The sequence below is a fragment of the Cygnus atratus genome, chromosome Z, assembly GCF_013377495.2.
Source record: "Cygnus atratus isolate AKBS03 ecotype Queensland, Australia chromosome Z, CAtr_DNAZoo_HiC_assembly, whole genome shotgun sequence".
NCBI lineage: Eukaryota > Metazoa > Chordata > Aves > Anseriformes > Anatidae > Cygnus > Cygnus atratus.
This window is the reverse complement of record NC_066396.1, coordinates 324,703-343,117: the sequence shown is the minus strand read 5'-3', so window position 1 is coordinate 343,117 and position 18,415 is coordinate 324,703. Positions and strand designations below refer to the sequence as shown.

Below are 18,415 nucleotides of genomic sequence, written 5' to 3'. Positions count from 1 at the left end.
TACAACTTCTCTTTAACTCAAAGTTTATAATCTTTTTTTTTTTTTGATTCCTAAGCATGGATGGGATGTGGTTGATTCCAATGACTCCACATCTCAGCGTCAGGAGGAGTTACCACCTCCTCCACTGCCTCCTGGATGGGAAGAAAAGGTTGACAACCTGGGGCGGACTTACTATGTCAACCATAACAACAGAACTACTCAATGGCATCGACCAAGTTTAATGTAAGTAGCAGTGTAGTTAAATGTTTTATGGGTGTGTGCAAAATTATCCATCAGGATAGTGATTTTTTTCCAACAAACATTACTGTTTTGGATTTGAATTCAAGGTTGGAAAAAGTTTAAGCACAATTTTTACAAAGCTGTTTATAAAGGCACGCTTTTCTTTTCAATAACAAACTAATTTTGATTCTGGTGCTAACTGCTACCTATCTGAAACGATGAGAAAATTTTCACAGGTATTCTGGTAAATTGAGAACCAAAGTCTGTAGAGCTTCAGTTTAAAATGAAACATCTTTTTTAAAGAATATAAAGAGACTTCCCCACACCAAGCAAATCAGATATACACATAAATATTCTGGGAAAATCTAGGAAATCTGAAGGGCTGGAAGAGAAGTTAATACGTCAACAATGTACCTTCATGTATTGGGAGATAGATAAGGAATTTTTCAGTAAGTAATTTAAAAGGAATAAATTCCTCTGCAGGGACTGCTGAAAGGATATTAAAACAAACAAACAAAACAAAACAAACAAAAGAAACACACGCATTTCAAGTCTATTAAGTTTTGATTAAGTTAAACTGATTGATTTTGAAGAGATCCTCTTTACTATTCAGTGTGTAGACTACATTGCTTATGTACGCTTGTGCTAATGTGCAGCTCCTGTTCAAACTTTCATTACACATTGCTTATAATTAGTTATAGTACTGTAGCAAGTTTACATTTTAAATAGTATGTTTAATCGCAAATGTTATGAGTTATACTGAAATCATGTGTTATTCAAACATCTTGCATTATTTTAGAGTAGCTACTATTCTTACGCTATTGCTTCTAATAAGTGATGTTTGTTCTTTCTTGAATGTTCATATTCATAGTTGAATTATGCAAATGTGTGTTGTCTGCATTTATGGCACTGTTCATTCTTTTTGTCTGATGCGTTTATCTTAGAATTTAATTAAATTTCATTCTGAAGGTTTTGAACTATTTTTGTAAATGCTGAGCTATTTACTACGCAGCTTCTACTTTTTATCAAGTAAATCTCATCTACTACTACTGTTCTGTTTGGTAACAGTCTGTAAGCATCTATAAAAATTTAGTTCTTATAAATTATTTAATTTAGCACCTCCTTGTATTCTGATTATGTTAAATGAAACAAGAAGTACATGGCTTCACAAATTTTTAACTGACAGATAACCAAGTAATCATGACTAGAAAGCATCGTCAGATGTGTATATAAAGTGGTGGCCTCAGGGTTTGCTATTACACTTTCAAGGTCACATGCATTTGTATTTTGAGTCTGGTTATCCTGGGTAACAATGAGCAATGATGGGTTAGTATGCTAGAGTGGGGACTTAATTTTTCTGTTGTGCCAACTTTGATGTGCAAAGAATGTTAATTTCCAGTATTACATGACATTTGTGAAGTGCTTCCAGTTTTATTTAAATTAAAGGATTAAACTGTCTCCTATTTATGAAGCCTAACATATGCAAGAGTAATGAATTTTATATTATAATCAAAAGCATTAATGAGGTTTTGGAAGCAATGGATGAAGAAGTAGGTGTTTTAGTTTAATATTCATTGTTTTCTTGTTCTTTTGTCCTTCATTCTTTCTTTTCCCCACTATCCAGTGATGTGGGATCTGATTCAGATAACAACATCAGACAAATAAACCAAGAAGCAGCCCATAGACGGTTTCGCTCTCGGAGACACATTAGTGAGGATTTGGAACCAGAACCTATGGAGAGCGGAGACATTCCTGAGGTATATAAAGGTTTTGCTTTTAACAATTTAACTAAACTTCAAGCCAAAGTGTTTCTCCTTTGTAAGCAAATTAATATACAACATGCTTAATATTTTATGGAAATTGCCTGGAATAAATACTAGTGACACAGTGAAAATCCTAGACAGAGCTATACTTTCAAGGTCACGTGCGTTTGTGAGTGACTGATAGTGTATGCACTATAAATACCATGTAAATGCAAGGACAATCATTTATAATGCCAGGCATTGCTTGTTGTACATAAGTTTATAAAAACACTTTCAGTATTCTGCTTTGAATAACTATGAAATGAGTCGTAAAAAGAAGTGAAATGTGCTGAATAGAATTGCTGTTTGCTTCAGTTTTCTTTAGTGTCTTGATTTAGAAGAAAGTGAAGCTGTTTTTTCCACCCAAAGTGCTTTGTTCTGTTTGAAATTCTGAGATCTTAATAATCAGCATGTTTGTTTAATTTACAGCTACACTAACTAAATGAAATTTCATAGATATTTGTACACCTAGGTGAGCTTTTTGTGCAAAGCTATAATCCCATTCAACCTTGAAGAATATTTTATTATGTGAATCGCAGGCAAAATCCTTTGTGAAAGTTTTGATTCACTGAATGCTCTTCAGAGCAACAAATAGATTGCGGAAGCTCTTACTGTGCTCATCATCTGTTAATATTTGATTTGCAGGTACTTATGAGTATTATTATGCATTTTATTCTAAATTAAAATTGAGAGTTGTTTCTTACAGGTTTTTAGTAAGAGTGCAGCATTAGTTAAATTTTGAACAAAATTTCCAATAGAATTTATTCAATGATAGCTGATTTTTATACATCTTTTCATTTGCATCTGTGTTGAACCATAAAGCGTTGTTTCATCACCACCTTGAAAACAACAAGAAAATCTTTTCCCTGTGACCGCTTTATACTGAGGATGTTTATTTGTGTGTTCTATGGATTGGTTTATTTAATTAAATATTAAGGCTGATTATCACACCTGTGTTTGTCACAATGAGGTAGTCATCTGGAAGGCAAAGGGAAGGAGACACTTGGTCTGTCTTTACATACACTTACCTTAGTTCCTTTTCTTTTGTCAGCCTTGGGAAACCATTTCAGAGGAGGCAAGTGCAAGTGGAGATTCCTTAAGCTTGTCATTGCCACCACCTCCTGCATCGCCGGTATCCCGTACCAGTCCTCAGGAGCTATCTGAGGAACTGAGCAGAAGACTTCAGGTCACTCCTGATTCTAATGGGGAACAACTGAGTTCTTTGATTGTATGTGACACACTGCTCTTTCCGAATACATCTCTATTACTGTAATCTTTAGTTAGTTCAAAGTAATCTGAATCATTTATATGGATGAGTAGTAATTGCTTGTCTTAGGAAAAACCGAGCACACGGTTAAAAGTATTTTCAAAAAAAAGCATCTTAATTATATCATGGAACAGACTGCCTTGAAGAAGAGATTTTCTCAATTTAGGTTCAGTATTTTTTTCTGTATGAGCTTAATTTGAGAGTCTGCTTCTGTTATCCTTAGTGTTTCTTTAGTGTTTAGCTTTAGTGTTTCTATTCCTATTTCTTTAGTGTAGCAAAATACATCATATAATACTAGAGAGCATCAAGCTAGGCATTTTTAAAAGAAAGAGGAAAGACTGCTAATGCTGTTTCAATCGTTATCCATGTTACTATATGATAATTTTTCAAAAGTTTGCTGTTTTAACTGTACATCTTTATGTTAAAGGGTGTCTCTTATATTAGGATTTTACAAACCCTTCATAGATTACTGAATCCGCTGTTGTAACACTAACAAAGGATTACAATTGAAAGAAGGCAGTTCTGGTAAAACGCTCTATGCGTATATTTTGCTTTTTCTCCCTTTCCCTTCCCCTTTCCCTTTCTTTCCCTCTTTGGGAAGAGGAAGACTTTAAGACTTTGGGCTACTATTCATAGTATTAGATTTTGGATTGATTTTTGAATGCCTGATTTTTCTCAATAAAGCATGCCATCTCACCATGAAGTACTGAAAACCAAGGTGGAGCATTCACTTTCTGAAGAGGCATATTATAGCTACAGTTTACATTAGAATGCCCGATTTTAACAAAATTGTCATCTGCTTAATTTTCATCTAAGAAACAGTGGTTTCCAGTTGTTTAGATTTTTTTCTGTCCCTCTTCTAATTTTTTTTCTTGCTGGAGAAACGGGTATGCGTTTATGCTGAGAATTGCCATCACTTAGTCTTACAAAATCATCTGGGACAGAGGATTTTTAATGTAAGAGTTGTCCTTTCTCTTTGACCTTTCCAAAGAAATTCATAGTAGTTCAGCTGGTCCTTGCTGAGTTCAAACCAGAGTTCCTGGAGTCGGTATTTTGCTCTGAGGTAATACTGCTGTATTCTGCCACTGTTTGTTGTTTTTGCTAGTAGAAAAAGAAAATCACATCTTGTTCAGTCAGAATTTGTTGATGCTGACATTTCTACTTTAGGAGGATGAATGAGCCCTGTTTATATAATAAGTTCAAAAGGTGATTGTCAATAGAGAAATTGTATACTTCTACCAGGTCAAATAGCAGTAGATACTAATTGTTTACAGGAGGTTTTTATAACAGAGCTTTGTGCCTATAAAACATACCTAATCTGTCTAGTAATTAGGTATATTCTAAAATCCTATTTTGTATTAGTGTTATATTTAGAGGTGACCTAATGATTATTAGAGTTCTATCTCAAGTAGTTAATTTGTTTTCATATATAATTTCTGGATTAACTCCAGCCAGTTAACTTCTGAGAACTTCTCTGTCAGTTGTAGACCGTAGACTTCAAAGCTCTACTTAATGTTATTATTGAAGAGTAAGCTGGACATCATATACTGAGAGCAAAATTGGAAATTTTTTAATACTGCCAACAGATGATCTCAGCAAGGCTCTCATTGTGGCTGTAATCCCAGTGACAGTTCTGCAGAATTTATTGCCTTCCCAGCCACAGGCTCAGGATCTCACAGACAGCAGAACCACATAGTCATCCCGTGTGGTATTCCCATCCTGTTAGGCCCACGTGCAAGCGACAAATATAAGGGTTACCTGGTAACCTATGGCAGTAAGCCATAGGTGGAAATGCATTGACTCCAATCTGTTGATTTTTCTAAGGACTATATTGCCAGTATTCATCCGGAAGTTGTATATTTCCCTTATACTGCTTATTCTTCCTCTGGTTTCTCTAAGATGTCTTCCAAAGATACTTGAACATAATTTTCAAAAGTTCTCTGGTATTTTCATTTCCCATTACATCCTGAGTTAATCTTCCTCTCTACTGCTGATTCCACAACAATTAAATTTCTTGCACATTTTCCCAGATGGGATGATTTATCCTCTTCTCTTAGATTAGGTCAATGAAACATTGTAACTTGGATGCTAAAGGTACAGGATGTGTATCCAAATGCTTTCCTTTCCTCAATTAATCTCAAACATGGCTGTATGGGGACAGGCCTGGATGGAATGCCGAGAACTTCAGGTTTTCGTTGCTTGCCCGGTTTCTATACAAGTATTAAAACAAAGGCACTGCAAAGTAAATACAATTTTTTAGTGTTCCAGATTAAATGTGAGAAAAGTAAACCCCCATGTTTTAAGACATCTTAACTTACAGACATCTTTTTTTTTTTTTCAGCAAAGAGATCCTTCTTCAAGATTAAGATCTTGCAGCGTAACAGATACAGTCGCTGAACAGTCTCAATTATCTTTGGTAAACAAAAGCTAATTTTTATTTCTTCTTGTTTTAACGTTATCTGATTCTGAATAGTATCTTTTCCTAGATGAGTTCTAGTCAGATCTAGTTCAGTTACCAATATGGACATACGACTATCCCAAATCATAATGGAAACCAAATGAATATCATCATGATTAGAAAGTAGAATGAGAAAGGCCATAAGAGAGGGAAAAAAAGTGTCTGAAAAAGAGAAAAAAAAATTGTGTCCTGTAATTTGTTTTTACCTGGAATATAGAAATCTGTATAACATTTAAAAGGATTGGTGTTTGCCTAGCTGTAGTTAAAACAAGCCTTTTTGTGATAGTCCTTGTACAATAGAACTGAATAGAATTGAGTGTTGGAATTTTTTCATCCGAGTGATTTAAGCAGCAGCTTCTGCAATTTTGTTTAAGCAAGTTCTTCAGAACTTCAAGAGTTCTTCAAGTTCTTCAGAACAGAAGAAAAATGCAAAGATAGTTTTGAAAAGAGTAAGATTCTTTTTCACTCTATAACTATGTACACCTTCCCTCTAATTCATAGTTCTACATATTTCATCCTACAACAGAAGTATGAGGTTAGCAAAGGTGGTAAGATATAGAGAAACAACTTAAAATAGGATTGTGCAAATTATGCTTGTGAATAAAACTGCTCCAATTATTTCAAAACAATATAATACTTTAAACATTTTATTTTTTTCTGGAGTACATGTTCCAGGATTTTCTTTTTTTTTTACAATTTTTATTAGGAATATATTACATATGAATCCACACATAAAAAAGATTACACAAATTTGCTGTGGAATTATTGAGTAAGTAGAGCGTTATTAGTATGTTCATTATTAAAGCTGATGTCACTCCTTTGTTGTTGTTTTTTTTTTCCTGTTGCTATTGGGCAGACACTTAGAGTAACCACAGTATTTTTCTCTTTAATTTTTCATGTGTTCTCAAAGATTTTTAGTGTATCTACATTTGCTGCTTATACTTGCACGTCATAGCTATCATTCAAAGAAGTGCTTCTGAAGTACTATCCACCTCTCTACTTTCTTCTCCGGACCAGCAATGGTGTGGTTTCCAGTACAATTCCTTCTTAACTGTCTTCTCTCCCTTCTAGAAGTTGATTCCTAATGAAGTCTGTTCCAGAGGTGGTCTACTTCTTAATTTACTATCGCCTTATGGAGTCTGGATTTCTTTAACTGGTGTAGTCAGATTGGGCCTTGTCATGATGTATCTTTCAGTTTACTATTGTAGAACACTCATTTCTCTAGCAGATGTTCAAAACAGCAGAACTGAAATCATTGCTCTATAAGAAGGATGTTTCCCAACCTTAATCTTTACTGAACTAATGATAATTTATCTTTTAGCAACTGAATCCATACTTTCTTTCTAAGTAAAGTGCTGTTCTTGACTTGACTGCATTAATCATTACTGAAAATTTGAAACACCAGTTTCATATTTTTGGTCTGAGTTTTTCTGTGCACTCATTGATGACCAGAATGTACCCATTTTCTTTTTAAATACGATAGTTTTGGGTGTAACGTAAAAAATTTGTATCTCAAATAAGAAAGAGGAAAATTAATCATGTTAAACTTAGACTAAGTGGTCTAATTATTGATAGCAATACTGAACAAACAGAATTGGATACTTGAAATTAGTTCTTTTGGTATGAGATTCTGACTTGGTTATCAGTGATTGATGGGTTCATTTTTTTGCTATTATCTTAAACATTATTTATATCTAATTGCTCTATTTTAACAAATTTGAGAGTATGGATGATTCCTTTTTCCTAAAGATGTAAGAGTAATCTGTGACCTTCATCACTAAGTATACTTATGTGTAACATTAATTATCATTTAACAGCAGAGTGGCCCATCTAGGAGAGCTCGTTCTTCAACTGTCACAGGTGGTGAGGAACCAACGGTAATAATACTCTTTATCAAACACTATCTGTAAATAAAATGTGGGTAGATTTAAGTCTTGTACCATAATGAACATTTTTTCACAGAGATGCAATGTGTTAAATGAAATACAGCCACTGAATCAATAGTTATATTTTTTTGTTTCATATTTTCTCAAATAATACTGCAATTTCACTCTAATTCAATACTTTTCTAATACGAATAGACGCCAGAGTATTAACAAAGGAGTGCGCTAAGAAAATACCAGAAAATTCTAAAAAATGAGACAATACCTAATTCTTTAAAAGCTGATGTTGAAATAATTGATTAGAGACATCAAATCAATATATACGTAGCTTTGTTTTTAACTTGCTTCGTTGCTCCATTAGACTAATTCATTTTTATTCTTAAAGTTGATCTTAATTTGAGAATGGTGGAGGTACAATGGCATATTATTACAGCTCTTAAAGGTCTTATTTACTGCCAGTTTTCATTTTCCTGTATTCACTCTTCAGTCCAAGCCTGAATTTTTATTTTGCTCATCCAATAAAATTCTTGAAATGTTTTTCTGAAAGAATTTTTCCACATAAAAGGAAAGCAGATTCAATTTATATTGGACTTTGCAAAAAAATCCTATTCTTTTTTAACCTGATTAAATGTCGATCTGAAGCAAATTTGTTTCATAGAAATCATTTTGTAGTGACTATAATAATTGGCTTTCATGAACATTTGCATTTCTTAGATAATTTGCTTCAGGGAAAGAAATGTAATTCAGACTTGGCATGTTTCCTGTTTGTATATAGTAATGTCAGACCTTAATTTGGGTGTTGATGTATCATTCTGCCATATTGTATGTATTTACTGTTTTTTGAATTTCAGAATCAGAGGGGCATACTTTTATTTTGTTCCTGCAAACGGCAGATTTTTTTAGTGTCCTTGCAGAATCTGCTTGACTAGCTCATCATTAGTTAAAATGTACACTATATCGAATTGTAATGTAAAGAGTCTTCTTTTGACAGATGATCGTGTTAATTATACGTTTTAGAACAAAATATTAGTATTTTCTGCTAATAGCTAAGCTCAAACTACACTGACTCCTAATTAATACAACTATATCATATTTTTTTATGTAAATTCGTTGCAACTTACTAATGGGCATAACCAGCATGATTGTTCTTAATTAGTGTTATTTTGTATGAGAGTTATTACCACCAAGCCTGTGTGCCCCAGATAGCCTTGTGTCCCAGATTTAAGGCATGGCCTCTGGTCTTTCTCGGAGGGTGATGGAGATAGGAAAGAGTCTGTTGGTTTGAATTGTCAAAGCAAACTCTGGGGCCTAAGGTGGCTATTAAAGGGAATATTCAGGCAAACTAACTTCAGGTATTTGATTTTGTCCACTCGTGGGTCCAAGCCTAAGCATTTAGGTAGCTCATAAGATATCAGTAATCTAAACAGTGATTTATAACACTGTAAATGTTACATCTGCATAGCGGACTTTTTATTTAGGTCAGTGACAGAGGATGAGTAAATCTGTTACTTGACTGTCTGCAATGAAGTAGATGTTGATGTTTGTAGATAAATTGCAGGTTTGGGTAGATATAGCTGTGGTTATAAAAGCACCATGCATTATAGGATTTACTTTTTAATGGTTTTGTTTGTGTTGTGTTGTGTTTTTTTTTTTTTTTAAGTCCCCAATAACCCTTACTGCATTCCTCTGTGAAAGGTACATTGTAAAAATAGGCTGAGCAAAACTTCAGTTAATGCATCATATATCCCAGCATCTCCGTTCTCATGACATTTTGGCCTTAACTTCAGAGGCAGTATCCCCATGCTGTTTATTGAAGGCAGCTGTTAAAAAGCACTCTTGTTTTGGGTAAAAGGGTCTTGATAAATCTCCTACGTTTCTATTCTACCATGTAGAATATCTTTTACACTGGTATCTAATGTATGGAAACGAGTTTGAAGGGCAAACTTTCAAACTTTCTGTTTTGCAGATTGCATTCTGGATTCATTAACCCACAATGACTAGTAAGGAGAAAGACTGCTGACAGCTGGATTTAATTTTGATAGAGTGTTAAAGAGAAAAGGAAGATCAGGTGGCACAGCTAGAGCATCTTTCTAGTATTTCTGTATTCTAGTAAGTCAAAGTTGATCATTTGCAGCGTGCCATCATACAGCACATAGAACGTTTAATGTTAGAACCCAGACTATCAGTTACCTTAATTAAATAATTTTAAACTAAAACATGATCTATGGTCTGTATTCAGACCAATACCTGTTACCTTGTTGATCACTGATTAATTAATAGCTTGGAAACTGTTAGAACAGTCTTGGGAAGGGTAGTCAGTCTCCTTATCATCACCTGTCAGCTCTTTGAACTAAGTGGAAAAACAGTAGTATTTCCAGCACTTGACTACTCAGGAAATTAATAAATCAGTCTCATAGTTTGTTTCAATGAGTATTACTTAGTTTCCTCATCTGTTTTCCTTTGCATCCTATTTCCTGATGTACTCCATCAGCTTTCTGATCCATCCATTATCTTTTCTAATTTCCTTTCTTGATCATCTAGACAGTTCTCCAGCTCATTGTGTCTATTATGCCCTCCTGTTAAAAAGCAAATATATTGACTTAGCAAAAGTCCTGGGAAGAGGTCTTAAGAATAAGAAGCAAGAACAAGAATTACAGTAAATTACTTTCCTGGAGCAAAGAATGTAGACTGTAGAAAAAGGATGTATCCTGAGTTTCAACAGTAGCCCTTAGAAGCCTGAAGAGTTACCAAATCCTACTGTGCAGTGCCATTCGCTTCTTTGATCTCTAGGTAGTAGTTTTCCACTGTATTAATATTTTTAAATAGAAAGATCATACAGCAGAACCACTGTTTATAAGGACATTGAAAGAGTAATTTCTGTGGCTACTTTGTGGTTAGCATGGTGAGCAAACCTAAAAACCTAGAGAGACAGAGGTAGCTATCCATGTAAAGTTAGTTGTGTCTATAATGCATCCTATGGTCTTATAAGTGTTCGTAGTAACTCGAAATGTGGATGATAGTTCAAGAAAAGAAAAGAAGTTGCAGAATACATACATTTACGAATCTAAGTAAAATAAGGAAAAAACAGTGAAACTCTTCCAGAATTTAAGATATTCGTAAATAGATATCAAGTACTGTAGATCTTCAGAAGCCACCTGGACATGGTTCTGAGCAACTTGCTTGAGGTGTCCATGCTTGAGCAGAGGAGTTGGACCGGATGACCTCCAGAGGTCCCTTCCAGCCTTACCCATTTTGTGTTTCTGTATTGAACTGAAAACTGGAATCATACTTAGCTGTCAGTTTTACAGGTTGATGTTGCATCCATCCTAATAATGCAGTTGTTAGTGATTTATTTGTTTTTTTTTTGTTGTGTTTTTTTTGTTGTTTTGTTTTGTTTTAAATCTGGCAAAATGTTTTCTTTTAAATGAATATAAATTCAACATAATTAAAAATGTATTTGTGGTATTTCTTATGACTTTTAATTTCAGTCCTTTTAAGCATTTATTCATCTTCCTTTTACTGTTTTGTGGCTAATAAACCACATGGCTTCTAGTGCATCAAACTCTGAGTTAAAGCAATTTGCTAATTCCACTTTGTTACAATTTTCTAGCTCACCACTTTCCCCATGTATTTCTTAAACAATACTGCCATATATAATTTGATAATGACTACTTCAGGTTTAAAATGAATTAAATATCAAATGTATAAACACATAGAATAAAAATGAATGTTATTGAGCTATCCATCACAGTATTTTTTTATTATTATTGTTTTTAAAGTATCCGATATTATAGATAGTCATGTCAGATAAGAGCAAGAGTAAAAACGTATCCTGAACTCTCAGGAGACTGATCTCAATGTTTTTTTAAATGTTCAGGGCAGTAGAACGGTAAGGTAGGAGTAACACTTTCTCATCATGTGTTGGATTTTTAGTTTAATTATAAGGACTAGAAATGTTTATGTCAAAAATACTTAGTTATTTTTCCATCAAAATAATGGTCATCAATGCAGTTGTCACTTTATCAGGAAGACCCCTTTCTAAAACTAGAAAGTCTAGCAATTGTTTTCTAACCTATGTGGAGGTATTTGGTAATCTCGAAGGCTGATTCTTCCCTTGGTTTTATTTAAAGATCATGTCAAAAAATTTTGAAGAGTCTTTTTAAAACATCTTCCATCTCTTAATAGCATGCACTGACTCATATTCTAACATCCTTTTTTTCCTTCAAGAGAGCTCAGTGTTTTTAAGACCTCTTCTGCAACGGTTATTTGTTCTAACATGGTCTGTTTGCCTCCTCAGCTGCTTTATCTTTTGTAAAAAGGTCTTCTGCTTTACCTTTTGCTTTACCTTTTTACACAACTTGTTTTATAACAATTGATGCCTTTGGCCCCGTTATCTGTATGCTTTCTTTAAAACTATGTATTTGTGGTGCAACTTTTTAATTATAGAAAACAACATCTTTTCACTCTAAAATTTGGACTCAATTTTAGGGTATATCCTGAGTCTTCAGGACACCTAACCCTGAACGCAACATTTGTACCTAACAAAATGTTTGGACTTTAGTTTTTATAGGTATACTAGTTTGCTGCAACCAACTCAGGACAGCCTGTGATAGAGACAAGATCAGAACTTGAGAGATTTGACTAGACAGCATGGTCACTTCAATTCTTACTTATCCATACTAATATAGAGGAAAAATTCAACCTTTCTAAGGAGGAATCATTAAAATGCAAAGTTCCCTTTTGTCAATACGTATAATGAACAAATTAAAAGTTTGAGGGCATATAAGCTTAGCTGGCTTTAGAACAAGATACTTACACCTGTGCAAAAGTGAATCAAAAGATCTATTATGAGAAAAGATGATTTGTGTCAAAGGGGCATGAAGAAGAGCTTATATTAGATTAAATCTGAGGTCATGTTTTGCTCTGTTTTTTGTTTTTTAGAATGGTGTAAGTTAAAAAGTTTGTTTTAAAGAGCAGACATGATTTTTTTTTGTTATTGAGTAACAATATGGTTATTTCTTGCTTGAACAGCCTTCAGTGGCCTATGTACATACTACACCAGGCTTACCTTCAGGCTGGGAGGAAAGAAAGGATGCAAAGGGCCGTACTTACTATGTCAATCATAACAATCGAACCACAACATGGACACGTCCCATTATGCAGGTATGAGGTTCTGTTATATTGCTCAATTTAGATAGCACACACTTAGCATGTATTGAGTATAATTTCAGTTGAAGCAGCTCTTCAGAACTTTGAATTTTTTTTAAAAAAAACTAAGCATTGTCATGACAACTCAGGATAATCATAAAAAATTGCAATGCCTGGGATTTTTTTGGTTACTTTTCTTAACTTTATTAAGGTACAGATTAAGTCGATTGCTACAATGGAAGGAATTTACAGAGAGGTACATAGTACCAATAAATAGAAGCAAATGCATTCTTAGGGTTGAAATTGAAAGTTTGGTTGCCTGATTAATAATATGGTATATTGTTTGCCCTTCCAATGGAATTAAAATTAAAAAACATACTTGCTCTTTAAAATAGTATACTTAGTATTTAATAATAATAATACTAAATATTGATATTATATTTTAAGTGTCCTAACTCTGGATGAACCATGATCCTGACAACTAACTAACTTGGTTTTCCATCTGAACTAGCTTGCGGAAGATGGCATGGTTGGGTCAGCAGCAAGCAGCAACAACCACTTAAGTGAACCTCAGATCAGAAGGCCTCGCAGCCTTAGTTCACCCACAGTAACTTTATCTGCTCCACTTGAGGTGAGAAACAGACTTATCAACAAATATCACTTATGTGTGACTTCTCTCTCTGATGTCTTTGTAACTTTTTATTTCCTTTTTATTTACTAACGGCCATTTTTCCCAATTGTTAATTTTATCATAATATGTTGCTGTTTTCTTGCAGTTTTCCATCTGGATCTTTATATTATACAATAGTATTACTTAACTTCTATTATTATTGAATGATAGGAATGAATAGTCTGTCTTATATATGATAATTTGAGTTGGTCAGCTAAAACTAATTCTGTGCATTTCTGAAACATGGGCTGCTATGACTCTTCTCAAGTGCTACAGTTGTATAAGATCAGAAATATTTTTTTGAGTCAACATTTATTTTGATGGTGTTAACTTTGAAAATAATACATGCAATTGAGTTTGGATAATTTTGTAATTAAGATACTGATTGAATTTCATATTCCTTGTCTTTCAAAAGGGTATTCAACATATGTGTCTTTACAAATAATTTAGAATACTGTTATAGGTTGTTCATTGCAACATATCAGAAGTATAATTTATGTGGCTTCCTAAGCAATCAAAGATGATGTGTTTTTTACTTCTGAAAGTATGGTTAAACCTCACAAATCTATTAAACATGGCTGTGTTGAGGAGAGCAAGTTCTTAAAAATTTCTTCTTTGGACTGAAAGTGTGGCACCTTATTTGTCCTTTCTCACCATCTCTTTCCTAATTCTGTCCCTTTCTGTCCTGGTCAAAATGTTGAAAATCTGTAATTTCAAGTTGATATAAGGAGACTAAACCTCCATTTATTTCAGGAACTTGTTTTAAGGTCATGTTTAAATGTTTTGTCTGAAATTTTAATTGAGAGATCCATTAAAAAGTGGATAATGTCACCTTAAATTTAGGATACTTTCCTGTTTAAAAATGAAATACATTGCACCAGGAAGCACACAGCAATGTTTGCAATTTTTTTCTCTGTAAAATGAAACATTGACACGTACAGGACAGCTTCAGTAAAAGATATGATCAAATGTAAATACTGCAGACATTATCATTGCAAAGAGAAGTGATAAAACATTGTGTCCTTTAAAACAAAAAGCTTAGTAAGTTAGAAGTAGCTAATTAAGAGGAATTTAGCTAAGTTCTAGGAAATCAATCCCAGCACTTAATTCTAGAATGAATTACATCTGGAATGAAAAAAAATTGTGCTGTGAAACCACGTTTTATTCAGTTTCCTGTATTAAGTGACATTTTGCAAATCTTTGTATCTTTCATTTTCTTCAGGGTATGAAGGACTCCCCCGTGCGCAGAGCAGTGAAGGACACCCTTTCCAATCCACAGTCTCCACAGCCCTCGCCCTACAACTCTCCTAAACCACAACACAAAGTTGCACAAAGCTTCCTTCCTCCTGGCTGGGAGATGCGAATAGCGCCCAATGGCAGGCCCTTCTTCATTGATCATAATACTAAAACTACTACATGGGTAAGGGGAATTCTAGGGAAGGAATTTTAAATCATTTGCCATCTTTTAAATGTTTTCATCTTGACCACTCTGTTTTTCTTCGTCTGGCATTTGTCTTGTCTTTAAGGTTTAAGTTCCATGGGATTTGTTAGCCTAACATTTCATAAAACTGATGTAGGGATCTGACTTGAATCCTCCATGCAATGATGTACAGTAGCAATAGTTTTAAGTATCTAATTTCATGTCATGCCTGTAGTGGTGCTCATTTCGGAGAAAGGAAACTTACTTGTACATATCCACTGAAAATAGATTTTGGTGGATTTACGTATCATGTACAATGCAATAGTGTTTTGCATTTTGTATTTGACCTTTTTATACTTGACAAACTATTGCATATCAGTCTTTCGTGACCTATTTTACTTGCCTCTTTTTACCTCATTCATTCATTAGTGTCGTATCTGTGCGTTAATAAAAATGTAAGAAGCTCATTTGCATCATTTTCCAGCCTTTTTGTGACAGGCTTATTTCTCATTAAGTTTTAAGAGCCAAAAATGTGCATATGAATCTTAATACCACTTAGGGAAATGCATGCGTTCCTAAGAAGAGGGCTTTATTTTTTAAACATATCTCTGCAAATAACACACTTAATGGAGTTAAGGACTGACCCTAACTACCTCTTAATATTTAAAAAATTCATTGCAATTTTTGAATCTTAATAAAGTATGTGGCACATGCAAATACTAAATGTGTTGTCACTTTTATCTGTCACAACTTGATCTGTTGGATTTACAGTTCCATATATCTGTTACAGGAAGATCCACGACTGAAATTTCCAGTGCATTTGAGATCAAAAGCTTCTTTGAACCCTAATGATTTGGGCCCCCTTCCTGTAAGTGACAATGTGTATGTATTTGAGTATATACCTGCTATCTTATATTAACTGATCTGTTATTGTAGTCATATATTGTATATAGACACATATGTTGATCTCATTGCTTTTATGGATTTGTGCCAGGAGTTGGACTTGATGATCCTTATGGGTCCCTTCCAACTCGGGATATTCTATGATTCTGTGATTAAAGCAACATTTACATACAGCACCAAAAACTTTGTTGTTATCTGTGAATCAGTCAGGCTTTTTGAAGCCAGCCCATAGTATTCTGAAGTGATTGAATATTTATTTGCTTATCTGAAGCTTGGAGCTTTGAAGAAATTTACCTTGGTTTTACTTTCATCTGTGTGATTTTAGGTAATTAACAGTTGCTTTAGAAAAAAAGAAGCAGATAGTTCAAAGTGAACTTTGTTATTGTACCAGTGTATACTGGCATTCAGAAATCTAAATAAATTTTGGTTTTGAATGAAACTCCCATATTCTGTAGGGAAAATCATGGTACTAACCTCAAAAGTTTTGTCATATTTGTGACTGATACATAATACTGATTTACATGCATGTCAAATACAGAGATTTGCTTTGTTTTTAAACTGCTGTGTTCTTAATGTCTGAGGATAATGCATGAAATCTGAAACTTTTTATAAAGTGCAAATTTTACAGTATAGTGGTGGTTCATCACATTGCCTTATATATATTAAATATGCTTTTGAGAAATGGTCGTTGAAATTTTATTTACAACGCAGCTACTAGTTGTCACCAGCAGTCTCAGCGTGTATTATGGACTTTGTCTGCACACAGCTGTGCCATTAGAGAAGGTGACTGTCCCACTGTATAGGACGTGGCAGGTTATATTATCTTAAACAAACTGAATAATGACTCTTTGATCCTACTGATTTTCATTGTAATGAGTTGCAATTTACTTAGAAGAACTGCTCTGTCAGCAGACCAGAATGTGTGCTGCTTTTGGGCAACTGGTAACAAATTCTGCCTTTCATCTGGTGGCAATAGCCTGTTACCACCTATGATCAGACATCCTCCTCTTAAACATCCTGAAATCTCCCTGCCCTGGTCTTGACTGGCAAAAAGTTTTGCCTTTATTTAGATCAAGCTAGGCAACTTTTCAGGCCCAGTATCTCAAAACACTGATTACATCAAAAGCTATGTTCAGTTGAATATATTTATTATGTTGAATGTTCTGATTACAACACAGAAGTAATGTGATTTTTCTTGAAGAAAACAGCTGTGGAAGTAGCTGTTCCTTTGTAATTTTTCAGATACATAGAGCAAGCATTAATGTCCAAGGACATGTTGCTTAGATAAAGAGGCGCTGAACAGGAGAAACTTAGCCTGTAAATTGCAAGAGGTAAAATGTGCTATGAAGTCAGGGTAGCCTGACACACATCAATGGAAATGTATAATTAGTCACAGATTTAAACTCAATTAAACAAGCCATTTTTGACTGAGGTAAAAATCACAGAATCATTGAATGCTTTGAGTTGGAAGAGACTTGAAAGACCACCCACTTCCAACCCCCCTGCCATGAGCAGGGACGCCTCCCACCAGACCAGGTTGCTCAAAGCCCCATCCAACCTGGCCTTGAACACCTCCAGGGATGGGGCATCCACAGCTCCTCTGGGCAACCTGTTCCACTGCCTCACCACCCGCATAGTTAAGATACTTCTTCCTAATGTCTAATCTGAATCTACCCTCTTTTAGTTTGAAACGATTACCTCTCATCCTATTGCTACACTCCCTGATAAAGAGGTCTCCTCCCAGTGTGATGACTGCAGAATTTAGAAGGAGTTGCTTAAAAAAGATTGAAATGAAATCATTTCTTTTCTATATTGTATAGAAGGCTGAAGCTAGCGTATGGCATACAGGTGGAGTGAGTACTAGATTGGACATCGTTGCATGTGCCAGCAGTGTGCAATTTGTTCTCCTTTCTATACAATAATTGTATGGAAAATGAGAAAAAGGGAATGGAAAAAAAGGCAAGAATTGAGGACTAGATTACACGTTCTTATCCAACTCTATTAGGATTTATATAATTACAGTAAGTAACCCACAGTTGTTTCAGAAGTAGAAGCAGAAATTCTCAAATCTAACAGATTATGGATAATCTATTCTCTATGATCATTTCCTCATAGTAGGAAACAGGTGTAAACCCTGATGCAAGAAGTTTCCACTTCAAAGCTTAAAAAAAATTTACTATATTAGATGCAGTCACCTGGGTAAACAGCCAGTTCTTTGAATCTTGCTAGGTTTTTGTCCTTGGCATAATGCATCCGGTTTTGTGTGTTCTACTTGACATGCACCTTTCAGACAATTTAAGCAGGCATGGATAATGTATTGCTTTGTGCTGTTTGAGAGTGGTATTATTTCATGTATTTTCTCTCTCTCTCTTTTTTTTTTTTTCCCAATTCCAGCCTGGCTGGGAGGAAAGAATACATTTGGACGGAAGAACGTTTTATATAGATCATAGTAAGTAAGCACTCGGGTACTACAGCAATTAGACAAAGGGAGGTAATAAATATTGAAGTGAAAGCTTTATAATTTTACTCTTCATTTAGGAAGCCAGGTGTTGATATGTGGAGACATTGATACCAGAGACTTAGTGCCCTCATACGGTACTGTATATTCACTGAAAGCTTGCTTTTAATTGGCTCATCAAGCTTTG

The 18,415-nt window shown here is 34.4% G+C and overlaps 1 protein-coding gene across 3 annotated transcripts in view; it reads left to right on the top strand.

The window, feature by feature from the left end:
* Positions 1–18,415, top strand: part of NEDD4L (NEDD4 like E3 ubiquitin protein ligase) — a 150,517-nt gene that overhangs the window by 110,173 nt on the left and 21,929 nt on the right. For 2 of the 3 annotated variants that reach the window (XM_035560029.2, XM_035560028.2), the window contains 11 exons: positions 56–222; positions 1,844–1,976; positions 3,073–3,249; positions 5,630–5,704; positions 7,564–7,623; positions 12,661–12,792; positions 13,289–13,408; positions 14,670–14,867; positions 15,658–15,735; positions 18,165–18,219; positions 18,309–18,365. In XM_035560029.2, the coding sequence (XP_035415922.1) occupies positions 56–222; positions 1,844–1,976; positions 3,073–3,249; positions 5,630–5,704; positions 7,564–7,623; positions 12,661–12,792; positions 13,289–13,408; positions 14,670–14,867; positions 15,658–15,735; positions 18,165–18,219; positions 18,309–18,365 (1,252 nt within the window). The remainder of the gene's footprint in view (positions 1–55; positions 223–1,843; positions 1,977–3,072; positions 3,250–5,629; positions 5,705–7,563; positions 7,624–12,660; positions 12,793–13,288; positions 13,409–14,669; positions 14,868–15,657; positions 15,736–18,164; positions 18,220–18,308; positions 18,366–18,415) is intronic. The other variant, XM_035560031.2, reaches the window with a different exon arrangement.